This window comes from Numenius arquata, chromosome 18 (assembly GCF_964106895.1).
Source record: "Numenius arquata chromosome 18, bNumArq3.hap1.1, whole genome shotgun sequence".
NCBI lineage: Eukaryota > Metazoa > Chordata > Aves > Charadriiformes > Scolopacidae > Numenius > Numenius arquata.
The window spans coordinates 4,408,655-4,436,416 of NC_133593.1; the positions used below are offsets into that span (position 1 = coordinate 4,408,655).

A 27,762-nucleotide genomic window follows, 5' to 3' on the forward strand; every position below is an offset into this window, starting at 1 on the left:
CCTTATATTTAATAACTGCACAGTAAATGGTTTTGCTGAGTGAAGGTGAATTTGATGTTGTGCCAGTTTGCTTTGGCAGATGAACAGTGGAAACCAGTACCAGGTGAAGCGTGTAACAGGAGGATTTTCTTCCAGTGTCAGGCTGCTGTCTGCTGGCCAGAAATGTTTTCTTTAGTGTGAGCAAATGTTTGGTTCAACACAAGAAGCAGATACTTTAAACTCTTCTCCAGTGTCAGGAGACAGACTTGGGAGCCACAGGAGAGACTGTGAGAGAGAAGCGTACTCCATCAAAAGACACGAGGGATATGCCAGGCAGGTGTTCCAGTTTAGTTTTGGGACATGAGTAGCTTCATTTAGTAGGAGCCAACATAAGGAATAAGAATAAGCAAAGGAAAGGTCTGTCTGAGCAGGTAGCCTGGCTGTGACACTAGCCAGGAGCAGACACTTAGCACAGAACACGCACGCAAGCTTGACCCAGGGGAAAACCCTGCTGACTTGCACAGTCAAGATGAAGCACAGCAGCTGTCCCTTCTGCTGTTTAGCTGCAAGCTCAGTATTTTATCTGGCTCTTGATAAGCTGAAACAATTGCTGTCACTGTGGCTGAAATTAAGAAAAAACATTATCTGTAGAAAATGCATGATTTCCCTACTGCAACTGTGTCTAGGGAAACTAAGGGTGGCAGTTCTGGTCCTCTCCTTGGAGGAATGCTTGTCTCATCATTACGAGCTATTGGGTTGAAGCTAAAGCTGTTTGGAAGTTACTTTTCCAGCAGCAGTTCTCTGCAGGGCTCCTGTATGAACGTTACTGCTCCAGAGCATCACAGGCGAAGTGCCTGATGTGCAGATCAAAGCTGTTTTTTCAGAGATAAGACTTAATCTACTTGATCATCAATATGTGAGAATATTTTCCATTATCTTAAAAGGAAATTTAACCAAATGAAGCAACAGCTGAGTCAACACAGCCTTGTCTATTCTGAAGAATCTACTGCAACGGAAGCCCAGGGTAGGCACTCTCAAGCATCAGTGTTGTAGATAGGTGTGATCTGGTTTGGCTCTTGGCAAAGGCAAGTTCCTCAGATCTCGTGTTGCTGTGGGCCAGCAGAGTTGGGACACCAGTCTCCGATGGAGCTACGTGGTCTATGTGTGCCTCTGTTCCTATATGTGGAATGGAAACCCACTCCTGCCTCTTGCCTGTGCAAGTTCAGAGCCCCTCAAAACAGAGCATGTTGAGGTGGGGGCTCTACTGCAACTACAGCTGCAAGGTGCTGGGTGTTATAAATGACACCAGCAGGAGAAGAGGGGCTGGCTTGTGTTTTATCACTTGCAGAACTCTAGTTAAATGATAAAAAAAACTAAGCAAAAAAATCTTTCGTGTTGCTGATACTGATCGATGAGGACTTCGTATAAGTGAGAGTAATTAGCTGGTGAAGCAGATCAGAGAGATGTGCTAGAGCCTCTTAAGAAAGATCAGGCAGTTTGATTTTCATTGTTGTTGTTTGATGCAGTTAAGTGATAGTGCTTGGCGTTAGACACGTCCCAGGGCACAGACTGTGCAGTGCTTGCTGCAGGTGCCCTGCTCCCCACTTCCCCAGTGGTCCATTGGCACGTGTGTAGCCGTGGCAGGAAGCTCTCAGTGTCCTCTGTGACTGGTGACGTATGGTGCTTACATGGGCTGGAGGACAGGTGTAGAAGCCTTTGGCAAGGCTACGTCTCCTTTCTCTTCCCCATTCCTTCTACCAGCAGTATCCCATACCTTATCCCTTCTGCCAGGAGTGCGGTGGGCAACAGAGTGCTGAAGATGGAGCGTAAATGGAAGGTGAACTCTTCCACAGGGCTGGGCAGTGCTGGGTGTTGAGATCTCCCTCTGTAAAACCTGGGCTTAAGCAGCATATTTGAGCAGCAGAGTTCTGATGGATGCAGCAAGAGAGTGGCAAAGTAGTGAACAGAGATGAGAAAATTGGAGTGGGAATCCTCAGCCCAGCTGCTACATGAGACCCCTGCAATGAGCTGAGTGTGGAGGGGAAGGTGTTCCCCTTGCACAGCCCCCTTCATCCGTGTCCTCTGGCTCTGTGTTGGTGGAACATTGCGGACAAGTACAGAGGCTTGCTTCAAAGAGCAGCCTTCTGTTTTAAGCTCTGGCTGGTGGTGCAGCATTTTCCTTGGGAGGGTGTTAAATCATTTCTTTGCTACAGGGGTGATGTGAGTAATACTAAGCAGACTCTGCAGTAGCACCATATGGATTGCTTTTTGCCCTTGAATGGGAATGGGATTCTGTTTTTAATCAAGTACAATTCAGCATCAGCCTCGGTAAATAGCAGGATATGTCCGTGCATTACAAAGTTTTACATGTATAATTTTTAAATGGGCTTTTAGCAAGTTGCTATTAACCTGCTGGTGCTCTAAAGTTTCCAGAAGGGAATGCAGTAAAAGGCACCTTTTTAAAAGGACCAAGGAACAATCTCTCTTTTTCTAGCACTCCTATCTCTGCTCCCTCTTGGTCTTCGCTGTCTGTTAATCTAGGCAGACAGTTCCCAGGCGTTTGCTTCTGAATGAAAAGGAAAGCCTATTTAGTCTCCGAATAGCCTGCAGTATCTAGAAATGAGGAGCATTTGTGAAATGAGTTGCATGTTGCAAAAGAAGCTGGCTTGTCTCACTGAAGGCAGCCAAGGGACTGAACAGAAAGAAACGATGCGCTCAGCGGGGCTTTGCTAATGAGCAGTGATAGAGCAGGGAGACAGAGCGGCAGGAGACCTCCGGAGAGCCCAGGCAGGGCTGCGTGCTGTGCTCAGGCAGGAGCTAGCTGGCCCAGCAGCAGAGATCCTCCCCAAAATCTGCCCCTTTCTCCAGCCCTACCTACTGTACCACAGACACTGAGGATTCACACCTGCCTGAACCCCACTTTGCAATGCAAGTGCTGCAGGATCTCTAAGCCACAGAAGTTTACAGCCATAATGCTCCAGGCCCTCGGCCCTGCACTGAACCTTCCCGAGCAGTGAGATCCTCTCGGGAGCAATGTGTGCCAGCAGCAGTGATGACACTTAGAGTACTGGCTTTCTGCAAGAGCTTCATTTTGTAGTTATTAAAGTTGTTTGCCTCTGACTACTGCAAGCTTGGTTCTGTGGGGACGCTGACCCCAGTTCAGAGGCACATAAGCCTGTGCTTTCTTTTAATACCATTCCCATATCACCTGCTGGCTTTTCACAGAGATGATGTTCAACGTGTGCCAAGGGGGTGTCCTAAATGGGTATGTTTTGTGACCTGGAAGTACAAACTAGCTGATTGTTCCCTGGACAGCCAGCACCTGGAGTATTTGTAGGCTTGGAGGCATCTGGATGGCAGAGTACCACCAGGCGGTTGCAACAGCCTTCAAAGACACTGTCAAGGGTGAGAAACCACGTTTGTGGTGCTGATGAAATTATGGGAGAGGTGGGTGCAGACTGCCTGAAACTGTTGAAAGGATGTGAGTAATCCAGGTGTGCTGCTGGAGAGGCTTTCAGAGAGTCCATCCTGGGACAAGGTCTGCCCCAAGGACCAGCTGCAAGGCCTTGGGCAGCTTCTCAGGGAGCTGTGGGTGCTTTTTTTTTTCTGCCCTGTTAAGAAGGTGTGAAAGCAAGAGAAGTGGGCAGCCCCAGCATGGGACACCCCACGTCCCTGTTGCTGTGAGAACTCTGGGTTACTCTGTTTTGTACATAAACACCTAAACTATTGTGTCCATGCTGCTAATACCAACTGAATTAAAATACGTTGTAATGAAGAAAAAATACAAAGCCCTGAAAAGCCAAATTTTCAAGGAGACCTTTTATTTTGGGTAGTTGTTTCATATGGGCTTGAATTTGGACATCCAAATATGGGTTCATCCCAGCTGCTATAGGCAGTAGGTGCAGTGTACCTGCTAGGAGCTGTGTCTGAAATTAAGAAGGACAGAGGAAGACGGTCCTTTCCCAGCTGCTGCTCACATTTTGGGTGTTCCAAAACCTTCTCTGAGGTTGTATCTCTCCACCACATAGCATCAGCCTTCAGCAGGCTTTTCTTAGGTGCCTGCACTCCATGCTCAAAGTCAGGAGATAGTCTAGCCTTTTAGGCATGATTTCCCTTGTTTCTGGCCACCCCGGAGCTCTAGGGTTTGTCCAAGTCCAACTTCAGTTATGCCTGCCTGGGCTTTCTAACACAAGCTGTGATGAAAATATTGTACCTGGGCCCCCACCTGTCCTGACTGCTTTGTTCATAGGGTGGTGAGGTTTAGCAAACAAGTATTTCTAATGTGCTTTGGGATCTTTGCCTAGGTGGTGCTCTAGAAGTCCATGGGATTATTATTCAGATGCAAATAGGCTTGAAATACTGTTACCTTTCCACTGAAGTGAAGGATGGGTCTAATAAAACCAAATTTAACGGAGCGCTGCAGAATCAGATTCCTCTGAAGGGCTCTGTAATATCTTACATGGTTTCATTTTCATTATGAAAAGGGATTGATCTATTCTTGAATCTGGTCAGTCTGCACAGAAAGTGCAGAGCATCTCAGAGCCCAGGGAAGTTGTTCCAGAGAGCTGCTGACCTCTGCTTTCAGAGCAAAATCCTTTCCAGGTAAAAGCAACTCATGGGACCATTTTGTCAGTTTGCCAAAGCAGCTTCAGTAAAGTGCTTGGCTTTGGCCAGCTCAGCATCAATTTTAACCTTGGGAGGGATGCAGACAGGTATATTTGCATGGGAATGAGTGTTGTTTAGCTGTTGATGTCCACCTTGTGTGTAGCACACAGGTCCTGGGAGGGAGTACTGCTGGGATGATCCTTCCCAAGGCTGTATCCATCACCCACGTCCCCATGGCTGAATTTCAGGGCAGCCTCACTGGGGCTGACATATCTGCCTGCTTCGTGACTGTTTCTGTAATATTGGGAGCGAAATACCCAACATCTCATTGTGGCCAGTCTCTTCGAGCAGGACGCAGAGTAGCTGAAAGTTCCCTGTGGAAGGCACGGACTCAGCTTAGGGGTTCGCAGCTCCCGGTGGAGAGAGCTAACGGGGGTCATGGGTTGGTTTGAAAGAAAATCCCCAAACACTGGTGGAACAAGTTTAGGTGTGGTGATGCAGATACTTTGTTTATGTTTCTTTAGTGCACATTTGGGGTTTTATTTATGTTGAAAGTGCTTTTTCCTCTCTAATGTGCCTGACACAGCCCTGCTCCTGTTTGCTGGCAGTTGTGTCACAAGGTGTCCTTAGCCCCAAAGGCAGGATGAGTGTTTTGTTTTTGGGTCCTGGTTTCCACTGATGTTGAATAATGACCCTAACAAAGCTGCCTTTCCTACCTGCTGCTCTTATGTCTGTGGAAGGAAGGAACTTACTCCCAGGTGCTTCATGCTGGTGAAATTAGAGGGTTAATTTGTGACTGTGTTTAACTGACTGTGGCTGTCACCTGCTCCCCTTGGGTGACTCCATGGGTTGTGTGGTTGTCCCTTTGGTACAGTCATTAGCGGTCTGGAGGGTATCATTAGTGATAGGCTTCTATTTCTGAGATGCTTAGCTCTCCCTCTGGAGTTCTGCGGGGATAACGCCATCTCTTCCTCTGCATGTTGTGCTGGAAATGCAGATCACGCTGATTTAACAAGTACCTTCCCTGCAGGACAGCTCTGTCCCTGGGCTCCTCCTGCTGCGTGTGGCAGTGATACTTGTGTCACTGCAGGCAGGTCCTGCTGCTTGGCCGGTCAGCCTTTGGCCAGTCCTGCTGAATTAATTGTTTCTTGCTGTTCTCCCTGCAATGCGTTATCTGCAAGAGATCTGGACTTGCAGCAGAAGTTAGTGGGCTGGAAAGTTTTTCCACACTTAGTGATGCTGATGTCCTGCAGATGAGCAGTTCTGCTTGCTCTCTGCAGCTCTCAAACAAGCCAGGATTCTTCTGTTGCCTACAAGTGGACCCGGGAATGATTTTGGGGGAATCTTTTACTCTTTCTGCTGCCCTGTATTGTACTGGACTGTACCAGAGCAAGGCACAGCGCAGGAGAGGATTAAGGCTGTGCATTTTGAAGGCTGAAGCCCATTTTGGATAGATGTGCAGGGGAGGATGCCTGTATCAGCTGGCAGACTGGAACTTTAAGAATTCTATTTCTCCAGAGCAGAAAAGGGATTTCAGGTTGCCTTCATCAGGTTAGCATCTCCACACCAAATCACACCTGCCAAGAAACGAGCTCTTGCTCTTATAAGTTTTATAGCTGTGATAGAGCCTTGTTCACTTACACCAGCTGGTGCTCAGTGCACAATTCCTATCTCCTGTCCTTCTTCCCTCATGGCTGTTGCCTCTGCACAAGGCAGCTGGATAGGGGAGACTATTTGCAGATAGCATAAGTCTTTTGAGCCAGCTGGCACAAGACTTTCATTACTGTCACCTAAACAGCATGGCGAAGTAGCACGATGTATGGGTTGGACACTGCTGTCAGCACCACCACTCCTGATCTGGCCAGCCACTTCTTCCCTGTGCCAATCTCCTTGCCATCCCAGTTTGTTATTATTTAAATCGTGGGCCAGGTTTGCAGACATGCCTGGCTGACACTGTGCTGCGAAGCCCTGGGATGTGTCAGGCTCACGACTGAATGCTCAGCCTCTGCTCCCCTGACCCACAGGCACTTGTGCTAATTTTCTCCTCTGAGCAGTTGAGGTCAGAGACTGTCACTGTCCTTAACGCTCATGTCAAGCATGTGGATGTTCTGGTCTGGGAGGCACAAATATTCATTGACCCTAGTGTTTGATGGCTTTAATTTTTGCAATGGATGTGTTTTATTTCTTTGTTCAACATTCATATTTCTCCTGTGCCTAACAGCCAGCAGTGCCCAGACCTGCCAGGTACCAGGCTGAGATGGGCACTGAACAAACACAGAGCATCTGGCAAATGTCCCGTGTTTTTCCTCTACTTTTATTAGATTGTGCAAAGGCAGGGAATGTGTTTTACAAGATTAATAGTTATTTGATACGGGAATTGGTTTGTGGTTTTGTTGAGGTTTATTATTTCTTTCCTGTACAGAAGGAATAATAAAAACTGTAGCGTACCTGCTTGCCTAGTGTAACTCCTTCAGTTTTCACAGACTTAGCTCCAGGGATCTACTTGTATGGCCCATGTAGATTTGTGGCCTGTATTTTTTTTGAGGTATTGGGAATCTTAGCCCTGTGGTATCAGGCATGATACCAGACACCTGCCTGAAAGGCAGCTCAGCTCCTGAAGGGAAACTTCATCCCTGCCTCACTTTTTTTTTTTTTTTTTTGCTCTCCCTATATTACCATCAGGAAATGTCAGCTTGCCACCAGCTTTGCTGCGGAGCAGATGTCTTCTCGTAATTACTGTTGCTGCAGGGTTTTCGATGTTTATCCTGACTGTCTAGCTGGGCTGTTACAGCCTTAACTGGCTCACATCACAGTGTGGCCACGCAGTTGCTGCACATCTGGAAGGGGATGTAAGCACCAGTGCTCTCCAGTGAGCTTGTGTCTGCTGGTCTCCAGATCAGCTCTTTAATGTCCCAAGGACAGCTTTCCCCAGCGCTGCTTTAAACTAAGGAGAGGTCCTTGCAGAAAAATGGGCCTGGGAACGTAGTGATAGGATGAGGGGTAATAGCTTTAAATTGAAAGAGGGGAGATTTAGATTAGATACTAGGAAGAAATTCTTTACTGTGAGAGTGCTGAGACACTGGCCCAGGTTGCCCAGAGGAGTTGTGGATGCCCCATCCCTGGAGGTGTTCAAGACCAGGCTGGATGGGGCTTTGAGCAACCTGGTCTGGTGGGAGGTGTCCCCCCCCAGGGCAGGGGGGGTTGGAACTCAATCTTTTTAAGGTCCCTTCCAACTCTAACCATTCTATGATTCTAAAAAGCGACTACAAGGGTGACTTCCCCTCCCCAGACATGGCCTGCTTGAAAAGAGCAGAACAGTTACATGAAGTTTGTTCTTTCTTGATCCTAAAACACAAGCTGGGATGTGCCATGGGCAGCCTGCTCTTGTGGCAATGTGTTGACCAGGTCTGTAAAGCAGGAAAGGGGTGCCTGAGCTTGCACCTTTATTTTCATCCTCCTGAAAAGGTTTCCCCTGGATGCATTGGCAGCTGTGGCAGATCATACTCCTGGTGTTTTTTTCAGTGCACTACCAGAAGATTATTCACCGGGACATCAAGCCTTCCAACTTGCTCTTAGGAGATGATGGACATGTCAAAATTGCTGATTTTGGAGTCAGCAATCAATTTGAAGGGAACGATGCCCAGCTTTCCAGCACGGCAGGGACACCAGCATTCATGGCACCAGAGGCCATTTCAGACACTGGCAAAAGTTTCAGTGGAAAGGTAGGTCTTTTCTCACAATTTTCTGGGACCCCCAGGCATGGCACAAAGGGCAGCACCACACTCGCATCCTTTGTGTGTTGCCCACCCAGGGACTGGGGTGGAGATTGGGGTGGTTTTTAAGTAAAACTAAAGCTCTGATTCTGTGTCCAGTCCAGGCAAAGCTCACATTGGTTGTTCCCTGCAGTGGGCAGCCAGACTTTGTGGAGGCCTGCCCAAAAAGGAGCCATGTTAGAGCCCTTTTTCTGCCCAAAGAGAAAGGAGGAAACTCTTGATTCCCTTCCAAAATAATCAAGAGGTACCAGGGGCTACTGGGCACCGAGATCATGTCTTGATCCGCTGAAAGTGAGAGGCACTGCTGAGTGCTGTAACGCAGACATGGGAATAGGATCTAATGGGTTTTTTTCTGCCTGGAAAAGACTTCTGAGGTTCAGCCTTGAGTGATGTCATCTCCTGTTAGGAAAAAAAGGGCTGCTTGCTGGTCACTGCACTCCACAGCAAGGACAAGGGAGGCAACGTCTGGCCCAGCACAGTCCTCATTCCCCAGGCGTACTACAGATGCCTTTAGGAGCCCAACTTCAGAGAGGCTCTGCACAGTAAACCAGAAAGTCTTAAATACATACAAATAATGTTCTGTGAATGAGTGGGAAAGTCCAGCTCATTCAGATCATCTGTTTTACATCTTATTTACTGCCTGCACATTCTTTTTTTCAGGCACTTGATGTATGGGCCATGGGAATTACCCTGTACTGCTTTGTTTACGGAAAGGTAAGCTGGCTTTCAGGCTCTGGAGCCCTGCATAGGAGTGTCTGCGTGCATGGCTTTTGACTCATTCCTTTCCAAATAAAGGCAAATATTAGAAGCAAAGATTTACCTTCCGCTAGCTCCCGTTTTCCCAAATCACCCTGTGAATGAGAAGGGGCTGATATTGTGATCTGTGGAAAGGATGGTTTTTAGAGTTGGCCCCTGTACTTAGAGGAGTAGTTTGTGCTACAAACCCAGAGCAGCATCAGCAGCACCAGCAATGATTTTTCAGAGGGTTATCCATATTGACTGTATTTAGAAACAAGCCAGATAGAGCCTGGAGAGAGGCACAGGTTTGATCCCAAGCCACTGCAGCACTTTAGAAAACCAGATTACAGAAAACTTTTGTCTGCCAGAGCTGAGCTGGGCCAAATGGAGACCACTTTGGCAGAGCCAGTTCTTCAGAGCTGCCTTCTGCAAACTCTGTCCTGTCATAGCTCTTCTCTCTCCTGTGGCCAGAAACCCCTTGTCCCACCCATGCTCTCCCAGGGGAAGCAGTAGAGCAGGTACATGTGGTCTGTGTGTGCAGGATGTTACCCTGAACCTCCTGTCCAAGCACAGGCCACTGCAGATCCCACCCAACAGGCATAAGGCATCCAGCTCAGGGGAAAGAGATGGCTGGTGGAGATGGCAGAGGCAGAACTATCTCTATTGCTGGTGTGATATTGCTGACCTAAGAGAATATTTTCCATCCTGACTGACCTGTATCTATAGTGATGTCTCATTTGGGCCAAATCCTCAAGTGAAAGGGTATAACCTCATGGTGATACTACTTCCCTCTGTGGCAGCACTGGAGGACAGAAAAAGGGAATATAAAGACAAGCCCAAGGACACATTTGTCTGTTCTACGTGTCCCTCTACAGTTAATATTGTACGGTTTGTACCTATTTTATATTTCATTATTTAATCTGACCAGACAGGCTGGGACAGGGCCCACCAGCAACCCCTGACCCACTAAAACAAGTGCATCTGCTCCTTTAGTTTTGCTACAGATGTTGATGGGGCCTGTGAATGTGCTGCTCCTGCATCCTCTGCAGTATTCACCACCACTCAGTTGCCACCTGTCAGTACTGCCTGCCCTGCCACGTAGGAAGAGCCAGAATCTAGGTCTAAATGAGTCCTGAGTAAAAAGTTGTGCTGAAGAGAAACATGCATTGAATCCGTGTATCTGGATTTTCAATAGAAAAACGGGTATTGTAATAGTAATACCCAGCTCCAAATGACGTTTGTTACACAGAGACCTCAAAGCAGTGATACAAGCCAGCCGGTGTCAGGATCTCCATTTTTCAGAGAGTAAACTTCTGTTACGTGAATGACAAACGCCTAAGCAGTGCCAAGATCTGACAACTGGAAAATCTTTTGTTTGTTTTACAGTGCCCTTTTATAGATGAATATATTCTGGGTCTTCATAACAGGATCAAGAACAAGCCTGTAGAGTTCCCAGAAGAGTAAGTAAACTTTACTCAACTACTGTAAAATAAAGTTCACTTTTCAACGTTATTCACTGTACAACATAAATGCTGGTAGGTCACCACAGAGGGACAGACAAGGGCAGGTGAGGCCCTTCTCATGGGTTTTGTACAGATGTTGTCCAAGCATTACAGCTGTTTCTGCTGCTCCTATGTCTATGTTGCGCAGACAGCAGCTAGAGGAAAAGGCTCCTGAAATCTTTGGAAGTGGAGGGGTTTCAGAATGGGCCTAGGGAGTTCTGCCCCAGCTACTTGACCCTGGAGATGCTGGAAGCATGGTTTAGTTGGGGTTTTGTTTTTCTCCCATGTGGTAGCCACCGGAATAATTCAATGTATTTTCAAAAGCAGTGTGGTTTATAGACCTCAGTCTAAGAAAACACATGCCACTTCCATGGACTTACCTTGGAGTTGGGGAAGTGTCTCATGAAAGGAGGCTCGTCCTGAGATACCCAACCACAGCCTGGTGCGTCTCCCCTCCTCTGCCTCCTTCAACACGCTCCAGGAAAATGTGGGTTTTTCTTGTGTGCTGGCAGACTAGGACTACTTATGGAAAAAAAAAAAAAAGAATAAATTAATTTCCCTGTTTGATATTGAGAAGCTGCCCTCCTCTTTGGTCAGTGAAGGAAACCTATGTTGGCCGCAGTCAGAGCTGCCTGGTGGAGATGCTGGGCTATGTTAGGTGGGATGGCTAGCTGCAGTCACAATGTGTCCTCTAACCCACGCCAGAGCACTCACCGCTGCAGGGGGACAAGGCAAGGCCACTCACATGCCACTTGAGCAGTGGGAAGTTCAGTGTCAAAGGACTGAGTGATGAGTGCTTGTGGTCTGGTCAGATGAGGCTGGCAGATGATTACACTCAATGTGTCCTTGGTCTCTGCCACTGAGCCACCAGGCCTTTCCCTTCATGTACTGGCCACTCCTCAGCATTTCCTCTGTCTTCAGGCCTCTGGTGACTTTCTGGTGGTGATTAATTTGTTTCTCCTGGTTGCTACCAGATGAAGTAGCTGAAGTTGGACTCTTTATTTTCCTTCCAAAATCAGCACAGTAGTCAAGCAAAGAATGTTTAACCTTCTTGATCCAATTGCTCATTCTAATAAAAACATAGAGATAAAATGACATGATTTAAAACAAGGATGAAGAAGTTAAAACTCTAATGAAAGGCACATCTGATATTGGAGAGGAAGGGACGATGGTGATATGTACCTGTATCCACCATCTATTACATGAGTTATTTTTTTTTTTGTGAGATGCTCACTGAATTTTTAGGCACCTATAGCGAAGGGCTCGGCCTCTGCCGTGGCAGTCCCAGGCTTCCTTCTGAGTGTGCAGAATGCAGTGGGTACTCAGGCTGTCCTATTTTAGACATCTCTGTTAGATGGGATGACTCATGCCCCAGGCTCCATGGGATGCATTAATTACCTCTCCATTGACTATGAAGCACGGCCACTGCAGATAGCTCAGACGGAGCCATCTCTGCTCAGGCTGGTGGAGCCCACACCAAGGACTGTGTGGAGTGCACCTCCCAAGGACCTGCAGCCACAAGGTCAGACCACCCGTTAATTGGCAAACGGAGGGCCCAGTCATGGGTGTAGAGCAATTCTGGCAAGCCAAACCTGTGCCGTTGGGGAGGCCTTACAGCTAACCAGGCTTTAGGCATTAAGAGCAGGAAGGCTGGTCATGCCACGCTGCTGTGTTCCCACCAGTTGCTCTGTGGTCAGGGCAGGATTTTGTCTTGACAGCACTGCAGCAGGGAAAAAAAAAATTGTTTGTTTCCCTGGCAGTCTTCTCCCTTCTTGCTTGGGTCCTGGCAAAGTGCCTATCCTCTCTCAGCCATCATATATTTGGGTTAGCAGTCAGCTTACCAGTGACTGTTCCCATCTGTCTCTGCAGTAAGTTATTAACATTTAATGGGATAACTGGGTTGTACTAAGAACCTGTTCTTCATTCAGACACTTCCTTCAGCAATAATTGGGCTGCATGATTTATTTGGATTTTTCGGTGACCTCTCCTAGTCTAAAAAAAGCTATACCCCTCGTCAGGTTATTGGAGGAGCAGAGAGTTACTGGGTGTTGACGGCTGTCTCAACTACATCTGTTTGCTAGATAAAGGCAGTTACAGAGACGTACATAAAGCTGGAATTCACTGGACTGGGTCCACCCTGACCTCCCACAGAATTAGCACCTCACTACAGTTAGGAGTATTTTGGTTTCAATTTATTTCACCATGGCTACAAAAGACACATTCCTCTTTGCAGACAGTCCATGGAAACTCATTGCCTGTTTCCTGACAAGCTTTAGGACAGAGATGGAGCTGACTGTACCAGCATCGTTGTCCCTTCCCTTCCCTTAGAGACACTGGGATAAATATTTATCGCTCTGGAATTCTTACTCATGTCAATGAGTCCTTGGTTTGACACAAGGTAAATGGGGTTAGCTCACACCCCAGTGATCCTGGCATGACTAAAAAGCAAGCTGGAGAAGTTTCTGTCCAAACATGTATTAAGAGAGACAGAAGCTCTGCATTGTCCCTCCTGGTGAAGAGCTGAAGCCCAGGATGATGTTCTCTGACCTGCGGGCACCCTGTAAAATGATCTATGGTGCTGGCAGCCCTCCCAAATGGGTGCTGAGCTCTGTGATGCTTGGCCTTTTCCTGAGAGCTGTTACAGGACTATCACTGTGAGAAATTCCAGATAGCGCAGGCTTTTCAGATGAAAAATGCCATCAGGTACAGTGCGCACCATGGCAGAAGCAGCAAAAATGGAGACAGGGTGATGCACTCTGTTACCTGGCTATAACCCACCTGAAATTTTGTGGTCCTCTTTACAGGGCTTTTCCTTGTGATGTTAATCCTATGTTCTGTAGAAATCAATCTGGTGCCCAGAAATTTTAGGTGATTATAAATTCTATTTCTTGTATTTTAAATAAAGCTGTTGCCAATTTGGCACTGATCTGATAAGTATTTTAAAAACACCATCTCACATGTCTCAGTGTGGTCCTCCTGTAGGAGTCTGTTTATCTTGACCTGCTAAATGCCCTGTCACTCCCCACAGCTGTTCCTTTCTGCCTGGAGCTCATGTCAAGAGCAGCACTGTTCTTCCCATTCCCACCTAAATTGTCACCCGTGGTGCAGCCTGGGAATTGGGAAGTCTCTGAGGGACTCATCCTGCCATTCCTCTTGTCTGGCCCATGTTGCCTGTGTTCTGCAGACCCTTGATGAAGCTCTGAAGGTGTTCAGACTTTTAAACTGAACCCACTTTCTGCCCCTTCCCACTGAACGAGCAGTGTTTCCTTGTGGTTGTTTAAGAACCTGTAACCAAAGTCCACAGAAAGTATTCATAAATTATTAAACAGCAGCTCTGTTTTCATCAGATTATAATATCCCTCACTGTGATGTGGTCATTTAGGTTTATGATAGTTTATTCCCTCCTCTGCTTGTGGGGGGTGCAGAGGAGGTGGGCACAGCACCTGGTCCTCATCACTGTTTTCTATCTGAAATCCAGCCCAGCTGGGGAGTGAGCTGCCAAATCCCATCTTCATGCAGAAATGCGGCTCCTCGGAAGTCATTTGCGATACAGACTTTCAACTGTCTAATGTGATTCTGTCATAACGCTGGCATTTTATTTCAGTAGCACTTTGATCATACAGATCAAGTGTGTTTTAAGGACCTTGCCTGCACCATTAGCAACAGAAATCATTGAAGCCTTTGGTCTAGAGGGACAGACTGCAAGACCAAGAGCTCTGTGTGAATAGGGTGGTTTCTGGGTTCAGGCAGATGCATTTCTTTTAGTCATTTCTTCCTTTTGTTACCCCAAGGCTGACCTATACAGGTAGGAAATACCGAGTTGCCAAACTGGCTGCCATCAGTGTTCATGGAAGCAATTTAACACAACCTGTAAGCTTAGCTGGGAACCTGAATGTCAAATGGGGATGTTTCTTCCAGCGTGTGGTTACTCATGCTGCAGGTTCTGCATATCGGGTTGTGCTCTTCTTGTATCGTAGAGTCCAGCTCCAGTTCTGTCCTCAATAATGTGGTGTTGTCCCAGAATCAGTCCTCTGAAATTCCCCTATAATGTGTTGGTTTTTAAAATGTCCTGCAATCCATTTGCCTGGTCCCTTGCGCTGCCTTTTGCGAGCGTGTAGCTGTGTTAGTGGGCAGAGCAGGATAACCAAAGCCCGTAGCAGTGACCGCGATGCCTGAGAAGGAGCCAAGACAACTAGACCTTCCTTTAACAAGCAGGGTTTGCAGAGAAAATATCTTCTCAGTGGAGCAGATTCTCTACCAACTAACCGCAGTAAGGACTGTTCATGCCTTGAGCACTTACAATTCCCCTGTTAACTATATACTTGCAATTTTCTGTACTCAGACCACAGATAAGCGAAGAGCTCAAGGAACTGATCCTACGCATGCTCGATAAAAATCCAGAAACAAGGATAACAGTCCCTGAAATTAAGGTAAATTGGACATTGATATTATAGTCTTTTGTCTCAAATGATTTTGTTGTTCCTTTGGTACCCTCTAATGAGGCAGAGCTGCTCCCGGTGTTTGTTTTGGGAGCTCTCTCTGGCACAACGCTTCGGAAAGGGAGAGTGCTCATTTTGCAGCGTCTAACAGCTCTGTCGCTGCTGCTTGCTTGGGGAATATTGACAAAAGCTTTCTTGTTTACTTATTTAAATTAAAATTACTCAAAAGCTGGCTGATCTTTGGCAAATCCCCGAGAGAATTGACATTATCATGGGGACTGCTAGCTGCAGAGCCTGTGCTGTCATCGTTGGACTTGTGTTACAGGGGCTGGAAGCATGTTCCTCCTCTGGTGCCTGTGTGGTCAACAGACTCAAAGCAGCACATCTGTTTCTATCACCATCTAATGCAGTGATTTCCAAGGGTTGAGATGCATCACTGGAAGTGGAAAATGGAGCAGTACCAACAGCTTACCCCCATAATCAGTCCTGTGCCCCACTTCTCTCTTATTGCTGACTGTAGGAGGGAGAGCTACAGCTTTCTCTGTGTTCCTCCCCACACAGGTGCATCCGTGGCTAACGAAGGATGGTGAGGAGCCCCTGCCACTAGAGGAAGAGCACTGTACTGTGGTGGAGGTGACGGAGGAGGAGGTGAAGAACTCTGTGAAGACGATTCCAAGTTTGCCAGCTGTGGTATGTATAAACCACAACCACATCCTCTGCAAGGGTCAAGAGCACGGTACTTTGCTGAAGCTTTCAACTGGTGAAGGAGTTTTGGAGAGGGTACACGTGTGCTCCTGGCATGAGAAACTTGGCCTTTCAACCCAGTGTGAACTCTGTGTCTGACTACTGCAAGGTCTGGTTGTGTGAGCAGTGCTGTTCATATCTGGCTGGCTGCTCTCATAAAAGCTGTAGGGTCACACATCAAGCACGTTTTGCTCAAAGTGTCTGGCACCAGACATCCCAGAACACCAGAAGCATCCCAAGTGTGTTTTGTTTCATTAACGTAGAGGTTTTAAGACACCTCGTTTGGATCCTCATAATGAAGGCTCCAAACCTGGAGGTGACATGGCCAGAGAAGCAGGGGAGAGGACATCTGTCAACGGAGTGTATGGCTGGCACTTGCCTGCCAGCCTTAGGGGACCACAAGTGGGTGTTCGGGGCTCTCTCAGCAGTTTGTGTGTAGCCAAATGGAGGTCTGCTCTAGGCAGTTACTATGATGTTAAGTGCCTTTGGGGGTTCCTTGTACTGGGGAGAGGGATGCTGAGCACAATGAGGAACCATTTTCAAAGCTCTTGTGGTGTGATGTTAATACAGACGCTTGCCCAACAGCCAGCTTGGGGAGTGAAAAAAATCCTTTCCCCTGACAGCAGGACCTTTGCACCCACCCACGGGAGCTGGTGGCACTCCCTGCATGGTGTCTGCCTGGGAGGATGGTCCAGGAGAGCTCTGGTGCCTCTTTCTCACTGCCTTGGACCACTGTGAGTGGCAGGCAGTGATCATCAGGTTCTGCTTTACCTCTTGCTAGCAGTGGTGTGTGTCCAGGGGTCTGAGCTCACTGCCCAAGGGAGTGGTGGTGTCACTGCCTGGAAGTCAGATAGCTCTTCTGTGGGTTCCTTTAGTTTGTGCTCCAGCTATAATGCTGTTAAATGTATGAATTATTAAAGAAGCTGTTGTTAGACTCCTTTGAACTAGCTTCAAGGAGTCAGTCATCCTGCTATTCTCACTGGTCTGTTTTTCTTCCTCAAAGATCCTAGTGAAGGCCATGCTAAGAAAACGCTCCTTTGGAAATCCGTTTGAGGCTCAGACGAGACGGGAGGAGAGGTCCATGTCTGCTCCAGGGAACTTGCTGATGTACGTATATACAGCCTTGCTTGGCTCTGCGGTACGTGCAGAGTAAAGGTATGTGGGGAGGATGAAGGAAGCAGTTTGCGAGTTTTTTTCTGTAGGATTTAAGGAAAAAACACTCCCTTCTAAATCAAGCACTGAAGATAAAATCTACCTCAAGTCCTCTAGGATTAAAATACAATGCATTAAAGCAGCCTAAAAGCTCTTTTTATAGATGCAGTTCTCTCTCTAAGATGGGTTTGGCCTAAACACATGTAAGGTGCTAAGCTTGGGTCTGGTTTTTAACCTGTTCGTTTATAATATGCTGCGATCAAAGATCCATTAGAGATTGGTGATGTAAAATAAGTTTAGAGTCTAGTCTAGATATGTGTTGGAGGGTTTAATTCTCCTTTCCTTTTTGTGGACAACAGAAAGGTGCCAGATAAGTGGTTTTGCATGTTTTATAAACTCAAAATCAGATGATGTGGTTTGTCTGTGGTCTGGGGCCCAAGTCTGGGCAGAGACACCGTGGAGACACATGGGCAGACAGCGGAGAACGCTTTAACATTGCTTTTTCATTTAAGAAAACATGCAGTATTTTTCACACTGCCAGTTATGAAATAGTGGAACACATTGTAACAGGTTATTTTGGAGGCTGGATATAAATGACTATATTGAGATTAAGAAAGTAATAGACAAATTAATGACGATTAGGTTCGTCAACAATTTTAAAGCACAATGGTCTGGATGTACAGAGGTGGGGGGAGGATTTCTCTGTCCTTTACTTGATTCTTAATCTTTCTGCCTCATTTTTGTTACTGATCCCTTTCAGAGGCAGGATTCTGGGCCATCAGTCCAGTAGGTTACATCTGGACAATTAGCCTGACCTGACAATTAGCCACCTATTTTCATGTTCTTACCCCACAGGATCCGTATGGCTACACTTCACAACAATGCTGTGTTGTCCCAAAATGATCCTTTTCCACCCCAAATCCCAGTACCATATCTAGCAGGTGTGGCACACCTGAGGGTGTGCCAAGAGTCTCACCGCACTTCAAACTTTGAAAAATGCCATACTGGTTGAATCTAATGGAAATTGCTTTAAATTTGTTCAAACTAATGCATTGATTTTAAGTGAACCGAGTGTAAATGGGAATGTTCATTGTTCAGTGAGTTATCTCTTGATTACAGTGCTATTTCCACAGGCTCAAACAGAGCTAGACACTAAGCCCGTGCAGTTCTTAATTCATAGTGGGTTGTTCTGTAGTAAAACCGCCCTTAATACACACATAAAATATAACATCAGTGCAAATATTATGAATAGCGCTGTTAGTTAAAGTAAATTTTGAATGGGTCTGGATGACTATAAATTTCTAGGGCCTAGCAGGAACAGATAATATTGTTGTAGCATAAAGGCTCTGTAGATTTCCTGCCTGTCAGGCATCGTTTCCACCCCTGTAGCTGGACGTGGCACCCCAGAAGTGGGACTTGCAAGAAAGGCAGTGTCAGAAGCCATTGCCGCTTTCTGGCCACGCTGCTGTGTGGTTGCTTACAAGGAGCCAAGGGAAAAATGAGCCACTTGCCAAGTTCCCAAGCTCTCCACCACAGAGCTTCTCCTCCCCAGTGACAGTGTCTTTACAGAGAGGCAATATTGCTCTCATTGTATTGCATCTCCTTCCGGTACAGGTGGAAAATAACTTGTTGTGTTTCTATATAATAAAAAAAGGCAATTAGAAAACTCCCGTTTCACACTCAATTTATTTATTTTAGCTGTATGTGAAATTGCCAGAGCTCCACTTGCTGCTGCTTCAAGCATCTTACATCTGTGCCCATACTGAGAATATATTTTGCAGGAAATCCTCTGACAGCTGAGTCTTTCTGGTATTTGATGCCTAATTGATGATCCTTAAAATGGATCTGTCCTTTAAGAAAATAGGAAGAGAAGGGAGCCAGTGTAACAGCTCATTTTTTGGGATTTGGGGAGGAGGAAAGTGTAAATCATGTAGTGTGTTCTGATTTGTTTGTGGTGGTTTTTTTTTTACTTTCTCCCTGCACTACCTGTACACAGTGTGCTGGGCTCTGTTCTTGGAAATGCTTCCTGCAGAAGTCTTTGCGATAGCAGGAGGTCTTTCATGTTTGCCACAGCCTTTGTTCCTTTGGAGGACAACATCAAGACACCAGCAATTTGAAATGGTTTTTAAATTAGTACTGGGAGGAGAAAAGGCTTCTTTAGAACTCCTTAGACCTGGAAGTAGCAAATCATCTCCTGGATTTATTTATTGCTTTGTTTAGTAGCATTGAAAAGTTTAAAAGGCAGCTGTTAAAATGGCAGGCACATTTACTAGATAGAAGGGAACTAAAATGAAGATGCCCCCGTTCAGCAATTCTTGTTTTGCAGTGGCTGCCTCTCCCACGAGTAGCACCTCTGCACACCTAGAAGCGGTGTGAGTGCTGCCGGCTGTCATGTCACCCCATGAGCTGTGAGGTAGCCAGGGCCGAGTGTCCAGGTGGCACCGGATCCTGCCTTTTGTGCAGGATCTCCCAGAAGATGCAGGTGGCTGCAGAAACAACTGATCATTTCTAACATTTCCAGCTGCAGAGTAATTTTTAAACCTAGCTGTTTAGTGTTCACAGCTAAGTTCTGGGTTTGTTAGCAGTGTTTGCTACATTTCTTCTGCCTGCTCCAGGTTTCTCCTAATTGAGTCAGCACTGGCTTCACCACATCTTATTACTCTCATTTATTGCAACTACTACCTATCAAATTAATTGCTGTGTTTTGACAGACCCAATTTACTTTCCCATTATGGCTGCTATTACTATTGATGAAATGTGGTTGTCAGCTCCTGTATGGGGGATCAGTCTGTGTATAGAAAACCTACCCTGCTCCCAGCCTTCCCAAAAAGAGAGCAAAAGAGCCGTCACTGCCCTTAGGACCATACTGTCCGTGTAGGCTAGGCATGAGAAAGCCAGGAGGGAGAGGGAGGTAAAAAAGTGGCTGACCCAGGTCTCCGAGCAGAAGGAGCTTCTCCCAAAGCAGCAGAGAGGTACTTGCCTCTGGGGGCTTTGTGCTGAGAAAGTCCCAGGGCTCGGTGCCATAGGGCTGCTCAAAAATAGGCTGCAGAGATGGCACTGGGGCAGCTGGGTTTACAGCACCATCTGTGACAAGGGAACAGCTGCAGGTTGGGTTTAAATTTGCCAGGTGTTTCCTCTAAAGATGCTCCCTTGGTCTCTGCTAGTGCTTAGTGTCTGTATTTCCGGTCCCAGGAAGATTTTTGGATAGGTACCACATAGACACTGTCAGAACAGAGTCAAACCCAACCAAAAACCACATCAATTTTCACTGCAAAGAGAACTGTGTCTCTCATGGGACGAGCCATGCCCCATGGTGCAGGTAGGTATCCTTACAGTCTGACTAAGGACTGAGGCACCAACTGTGGCACAGGATTTTCCCTGACAAAGACCCACCCTCAGCTGAACACTCCAATGGGTGGCCCCGTGCTCGTGTGGCTCTGCTTGTGCTGAGCACAGCCGCTGCATGTCCCATGGCACATGGTGGTGATGCCATGACAGTGATGGGACACAAAACCGCCAGAGGTGCCAGATGACATGGCCCAGGAAAGCACAGCTGGAGTTTTCAGCAGCAGTAGGGGCTGGAGTGGGTTTGTACCATTGCTACCAGTGCCTGTCCCCATCTGTCCCTTCAAGCTGCAATTAAATGTGACTACTGCTCCATCCTCCATTTCACTCTGCTTGTTAGGTACAGAAATACAAGCTCCTTTGCCTGCTGCCATCATCTTCATGATCACTTTCTTCCTTTGTCTCATTGTTTTGCTCTCAGGGACAGGCTCCTCTTAAACCCATCTGTATATTTGCATCCGTCTTTAAGGTAATTCAGTGTTTGTGTTTCCCCTGGGTGCTGTAGAAATGTGTGTCCTCTCCTCAGCCTGCGTGATTTGTGTGGTAGTGAGAGCATTTGGCTCCATCCTTCCTTCCTTCCTGTAGGAGCAATTTTACTGCAGTAATTCTGTGTGTGTGGCACTAATGTTTATATATACTTTTTTAATTATTATTATTTGTGGTTCTTTGGCATTTCAGCCTTTTTTTGGTAGGGAAAGGCTGAAAAAAGCCGGTTGGGTTTTAGCAAGAATTGCTGCTCAGCCCCAGGTTTGCAGAGGAAGAATCACAGAATTTGGGAAAGGCTGAGGCTGAACTTTGTAATTTGGGCTCAGGTTTAATATTTAGTGGTTATGCAAAAGAAATAGAGCTGGAGCCTTCTCTGCTCTGGCTGTCCCACCACTGCCCTGTGCTTCTGCCTCTGATGAAGTGCTGGGAGGGCTCTGGGCTGACCAAAGTTGTCTGCTCTGTGTGACCAACCACCCCACCTCAGCCAGGACTTCATTAAAACACAGTGATTTGTCTGACCAGTTGCACAGACCCTTCTAGGAATAAGTCCGATTAATTCTGTAAATAACAAAATAGCATTCAATGCAAACTGTGACAAACCGCTTAAACTTCTCACCCTGAAGTCTCAAGAACTACTTTTTAGGCAGGACACAGCCTCCACCCAGGTCTGGGGAGATCGGGTCTGGGGTGAGAGGCTGGGAAATAACCATAAGCCTCTAAATCCCTTTGGGAGCAGCTCCATGGCTCTGGAGACTCTGGCTTGCCCAGTTTACTGCTCCGAGATGCATGGATGAGCCAGAGCCAGGATGGGGCCCACTCCCAGTGAGGAAGGACTTGCAGAGATTCTCCAAAAATAGTTAGGAGAAGGCAGTTGGAAGAGGATGGGGACAGACGTGGTGCTGTTGGTGACAGCTGGTGCTGCTGCCTGCCACTACATTTTTTTTCATAGAGAACTCCTAATGAGGAATGGCCCTTTTTCTTTCAGGATGTATTTCAGGAGTGTCTGCACAGCCTGCACGTGGCTGGTTTCCCTGTGTCCTCAGCGGAGAGGAAGGGGACATCACCAGCCTAGACGAGGGCAGATTATTGGTATTAAACGGGGGCTCGGTGGATGAATTCAGCACTTTACCAGGAGCGTGTGTGTGTATATGCTGTAATTCAGCTCTCTGTAGGTTGTCCCACTCCATCCCTGTCCTGTGCTGCCCGTGTCTCGGAGGGAAGTGGTGTGAGGCTCGTTCCTTGCTGGACATGAAACACGGTGTAAATACCCAGTGGCTGTGATCTTCCTGCAGCCACTGTGGTTAACAGCAACATGGTCTCTTGGATAATTGTGTAGGTCAGGCTTCACTCCCCTGGGGTTTAAACAAATGTAGCAGGAACAATCTTATTTCTTAAAAAGAGTTAGTTAATGGAGATTCACGTTCAGCCTCAGGCCTCACAGCATGAGCCCTGGCTCCCTTGCAGACTGCAGGGTGCTGATGCCTTGATCACAGCTGCCATGCATGTAACTCAAATTTAGTTGATATTCACCACCCTGCACAGCCGGCAGGTCAACCTGATTTGTGTTGCACCTCTCCCATGTTTGGAGAGGCAGAGGATGTTTGGAGAGGCAGAGGATGCTCAGGGAGTGCTGAACGCACCCCAGGCACGGGGCAGGCTCGGCAGGACTCTCCAGGCAGCTGCAGGCGGGGAGATGTACTGTGCCAGAGAAAGGAGCTCCTGCTCCTGTGCAGGGTGATAAATCGTTTAAAGAGGGTGATGACAGGAACCGAAAAGGGGGCTGTTTCTCAAGTTGCCTCCCTAAGGAAATGGTCCATGCTCCAGGTTCAAGGTCAGGTTTATTGCCAGGCTTTGCTGGAGCAGATGGAGTAGGGAACATGATTTTGATCTTTTCTGGTTTCTTTGAAAACTGGCACAGCCCTAGGTGTATTTTCAGTGTCTTTCCAAGACCCTCAAATCCACACTGCCTCCCCACTGGCAGAGGTAGGTGTCCTGTCCCGTCTCCGTCCCATCCCACCACAGCAAAGCTCAAGCCTTCTATGTAGAAGAAGACACTGAAAATTAAGAGCAGGGGGACAGGCTTGAAGCTATCGTGGTGTACATACAATGCAAGTAAGTTACCTTGGCCATGTTTTAGGGACTGCTGCTCTCATGTGCTGAGCAATTTTGGGGACCGGACTCACAGAAGCGGAAATCAAACAGCTGTTGAGCAGGGCAAGCTGGGTTCTGGTAGAAGCGTTCAGTTTTTATTGTCTCTTACAGCAGAGCTTTGGAGAAGCAGTTATAGTACCAAGCCATCACTCTGATCTTTCAAAAAAAAAAAAAATCAGATTAAAGAAAAGCAAACCAGAACTCCCCAAATAGAAACCAGATAATTTGGAAGCATTGCTGATGGTCTGCAAGACTTTCTCCAAGAACCAGATACCTCTTCGTGATGCTGCAGCCAGGTGAAGGGCCCTCGTGAAGTGCAAAGCTCATCCATGGGGTTCGGGGACCAAGAAAGGCACAAGCTGCACAGCCCTGCAGCGCATTGAGCTGGGCTGTTTGTGTGGTACCAGCACAACAGGCTGGCTCTTTGCTATTCCCTTGTAGTACTGAAGTTGTTCACCTGCGTTGCCTATTGGAAAAAACACCCCCTGCTTTATTTCTTGTATTGCTATGTGCCTATAATCTCTTTATTTCCTTGCCATTCCCATAGAAAACAAGGGAGCAGAGAAGGAGGCAGGGACCCGGAGCTGCCCGATGTGTGTGAAGATGAAGCTACGTCCTGAAGCTGCCTGGCTGTCGCAGGCTGGTCGCTCACGTGCTGCTGCTGTTGTACCCATTGTGGTGTTGTCTAGCACACATCTACCCTCATCACCAAGTCCAGGGCCTGCAAAGTTAAAAAAAAAAACAAACCACAAAACCCCCAAAACAGACCAACCCAGACAATGAGAAAGGAGGAACAGAGCAGCAACGAGGAGAAGAGCGAGTCCTCGGGCAGCGTGGCTGGCAGAGGGCTGGCTCGGCCTCGTGGGTGGCTGCGTTCCTCGTGCGAGGTGGCTGCGCTCCTCCATGTGTGCCTTGCTCTCCACTTGTGCTTCACGTGTGGGCTTTGTAGTTGGGTGTCCTGGCCGATCAATATAGTTTCATTCGTAACGCAGCAAACCAAACGTTGTCTCATGGGTCGTTCACCCCAGAGACTTTTTCCTTGCTTTTTTCCATTCTCTATTTCAAGCATTGGGGAGGGAAAAAATTACGTCAGAGCCAGATCTTACGTCAGAGGGCAACAGTTTTATTTAATGCACAGGTAAAGCACTTCTGTGTACGAGGACACATCCTGCTCCTGTTGGAGCTGGCAGCAAAATTCCTATGGATATCGGTTAAATGAGGATGGGATCTTCATTTTGGAGTGAGCACTGTCACTCTATGCCTTTCTTTCCTTTTCCCTTCTCTTCTTATCCCTCAGTTTTGCACAGCGTAAATCCTGCTGGCATTGATGGCTTTAGCTGGGGCTGTCTTGTAAAATAGGAAAACTACACGATATTCTCTGTAATGTGCAGTGAGCCTTTGAACATCGTGGAGATCTGGAGCACTGGGATACACTGTTAATGGAAAGGCTTTAGTGCACCAAGTGTGCTCTTCCCAGAGAGCTGGGATTGCACCCTGTCCTGTGCGCACGGACCTGCTTCTCGAAGGGGAAAAGTGGTGGGTTTTGAGTTAATTTTATTTAAGGGTGATTTCCTTTCCCTCGCTCATTTCTTAGCTCCTTTAAAATTATGTACCTGATGCTTTTAAACTTTAATATCCTGATCAATGACCCAAACTTGGGAGAGCTCCTCAAGATGGAAGGTGTTGGTGGAGGGTTTCTAAGCTAAGGAACGCTACAGAACACAGATCAAAACTTGATCTTTTGGGTTTTTTAAGGCTTTAATTTTTAATTTTACTTTAAGACTGTAATTTTTATGCACGTGCTGATGCTGCTATTTTATCCATAGATTGCTTCTAAACTTGGGATTAGAAGCTTCATCTCTACAGTTTGACAACAGGAGAGAGATTGCACTTAAAAGTGCAAATGCAGCCATTTCAGTAGCTGTTGACTGTATGGACTGTGTTTAATCAGGAATTTCACTCTTGCACTGGGAGAGTTAAAACCAGTGACATCAATCCATCAAAATACACATCAATATTTTCCCTTGAGCTTTATGGAGTTTGAACATGCCTCTGGGAAGCCAATGGGATTGGATTTTTATTTTATAGTACTTAAATAAAGGACATAATTAAATTTGGTTCCTACATAATCATCTTACTGTCTTTTTTTAGGTTAATCCTGAGGGCTTGGGACTTTGTCCCCTAATTTTGTGTATGAGGATTGTTGGTAGAGACTGGTGTACTGGTGTTCCCATTCTGTTTACTGCAGTCTAGTTTGGTGATTCCCAATGTTTTCCTAACTGGGCTTTGCTGCTGGTGCCTTCTGCTCCTAGTCCCCATCCTGCATTTCCCCTCGCTGGTCTTTAGCCACCTTGGTGGGATGCCCAGAAGGAGTCGCCAGCCTGGGCTCTGCCCCGTGTCTCGCCTGTAAATATTGGCAAATTGGGAAATAGCATTGCAGCTAATGTGCTTTATTAAGAAGACCTTTAATTTTTAAAGCAGGCAAAGGGATTGTATCCTGTAAAGGTTACTGCTCTGGGCCTGTGCTCTGCATCACTCGCATCCAGATGGTATATCCTGCCCACATTTGTGTGTCTGCCTTCATCAACTGTGCTCAGCATCCTCCGAGGACCTGTGGTTCCGCTTCGGCCGCCCACCAGAATGCATCCCATGGGTTGGTGAGCTCCAGCACCTGCTTGAACCCTGCTGCCTTGTAATGAAGATTTAACCACCTGGTGAAAGGGAGTGCAAATGGAGATGGGGTCTTGGCGAGGCTGAGGGTGCAGGGGGCTCTGCAAAGCAGGAGGAGGGACTGGCCAGGAGGAAGCGCTGCCTGTGGAGGGGATGGTCTTTGGATGCAAACAGGTCTGTGCTGGGGACAAAGCGCTGGGACACCACCAGGTTCTGCTGAGCACCAGAGGCTGAGCTGAGCGGCCCCAGGGAAATGGTGGGGCCAAACTGTCCTCTTATTTGTGGAAAAATGGTGGAAAAATGTCTCTCCAACTGGTGTCCCCAGGGCTGGCCATGGTGGAGCTCTGCTGTGGCAGGACCAGGCTGCCGGCAGCGGGGGGGACATCTCCGATGCCAGAGGAACCCCTGAACTGCACAGAGGGATGATCTTGGGACAAAGACACATGTTGGGAAGTCACTTTACCCCTGGGGAAAGAGGAAGTACCGGTAATCCTTATCCCCATGGCTCTTCTGAGCTCTAAGCAATACTTGAGTGGTGCCTAAACAGCTCTAAGACTGCAAATGTGGGGTTATTTACTGTGTTTTTAATATGTGGTAAGAATAATTTGGGGATGGAGAGACATTTTGCTAATCCAGCCAGTTGTTGGGGTTATTCTAGTAATGCCCAAGGGGGTGGGAGCTTTCAGGGCAAGGCTGCAGGAAAGCTGTTCTCAGCATCAATTAACGCGACCAAACAAATGATCAATTACAAATTAGCTCTGTGTCATGTTCCTTTAGTGATAGCTGGAGCATCGCTTCAGTTTTGGAGGGGAATGGGGGAAATGGGTGCATTTCATAATTATCTCAAAATCTATGTTGAAAAAATTGCCCTTTCTGCTGAAAGAAATCCTTCTGGAGCTGTTTCCACAGCTCCAGGGAGCAACCAGAGTTGTACAGCTGAGCTTTGGTCATACCTTGCCTCTCCAGCAAATCTCCCAGCCTTGTGGGTCCCGCCTTTATATGTCCAGAACCCATCCATATTGCTTTGCAGACAGCAGCCTGAAAACATGCATGAAATGGAATGAAAAAGGTCTGCTAGCAGCGAGAAAACCACTCAGATTTATTCAAAGACTTGGTAGGACTCCTGCAAAAATGCCTATTGCCAGACTTGTGGGGGGAAGCTGTTGGGGAGGAATTTTATGTCCCTTCAGCCCAGCTCTGAAGCCGTCAGCAGCGCTGCGACAGGGGCTGGAGGAGGTTTTTTCCATTTCTGTGGTGAGTGGCTGTGAGAGCTCGCTTGCTCTCTCTGGATCAGTGCTTTTCCTCTTGCATCTTGCCCAAGAAAGCCAGGAGCTTCATCCCACCAACCATGGGCACCGTCTCTCTCTAAGGGTCCCGTCTGCCCTCGCTGGTGCTGAGCCCCTCATCGCCCCCGGCTGCAGTGAGCGATGTCCCGTAGCTGGTGCTTTGGGCTTCCTTACACCGAACAGCACGGTGAGATGTGTGAGGAGCTGTAGCACGATAGCAGGTTGTCCTTTGATGGCGCAGCCCATGCGAGAGGTTCAAAGCAAGCGCAGTGAGGATTGCTGTCTCTGGGAAGCCTGGCTGTGCCAGTTAAAAGGCTCATTTTCAGTCTTGGACACCTTTCACTGGTGATTGCCAGACACAGAGCCCACATCTTCAGGGGTTTGCTACCTGTTCAGTGTTGTTCTGCTACAATAAAAGTTGGTCCTTCTTTGGGATGGGTGGTCTCACCTCCGTGTCGGATGGCGATGGCAGGAATGGCTCCTTTCTGCCAGAGGGAAGAAGCAGATAGTGAGGGTTTTGTGTATCTGTAACTTTGTTTGGGTACCAAACTTCTCCACTTCACCAGGGCACATTTACAGAGGTGTTTGCTGAGCAAAGCAGTGAAAGGGATCTTTCACTCCTGTGAAAGACAGTGCTCTGATCAGGTCCCTCCCAACCTGAATTAACCTGGATTATCCCATGACCCCGTTGCTCTGAACGCAGCCTCCCGTAGGACCGGGGAAGGCAAGGAGCTCCAGAGCTGGTCGCTGCCTTGCACCTTCCCTTCCCTGCAGGAAAGCCATGTCTGCTCAGAGGCGCTGCTGGCAATGCCCAGGTCCTCAGTCAGTAACCACAAGCCATCAAGTCAAAGCGTTCCAAAAAAAAAAAAAAAATTAGTGTAAATTCAAGAAA

At 47.3% G+C, this 27,762-nt stretch overlaps 1 protein-coding gene across 1 annotated transcript in view; it reads left to right on the top strand.

Annotated features, from left to right (window-relative positions):
* Positions 1-25,039, top strand: part of CAMKK1 (calcium/calmodulin dependent protein kinase kinase 1) — a 55,885-nt gene extending 30,846 nt beyond the window's left edge. Inside the window, exons 9-15 of the mRNA XM_074160566.1 lie at positions 8,107-8,306; positions 9,018-9,071; positions 10,482-10,555; positions 14,940-15,027; positions 15,598-15,726; positions 16,784-16,887; positions 23,462-25,039. Of these exons, the coding sequence (XP_074016667.1) occupies positions 8,107-8,306; positions 9,018-9,071; positions 10,482-10,555; positions 14,940-15,027; positions 15,598-15,726; positions 16,784-16,887; positions 23,462-23,534 (722 nt within the window). The 3' untranslated portion in view covers positions 23,535-25,039. The remainder of the gene's footprint in view (positions 1-8,106; positions 8,307-9,017; positions 9,072-10,481; positions 10,556-14,939; positions 15,028-15,597; positions 15,727-16,783; positions 16,888-23,461) is intronic.
* Positions 25,040-27,762: the final 2,723 nt, after the last annotated feature.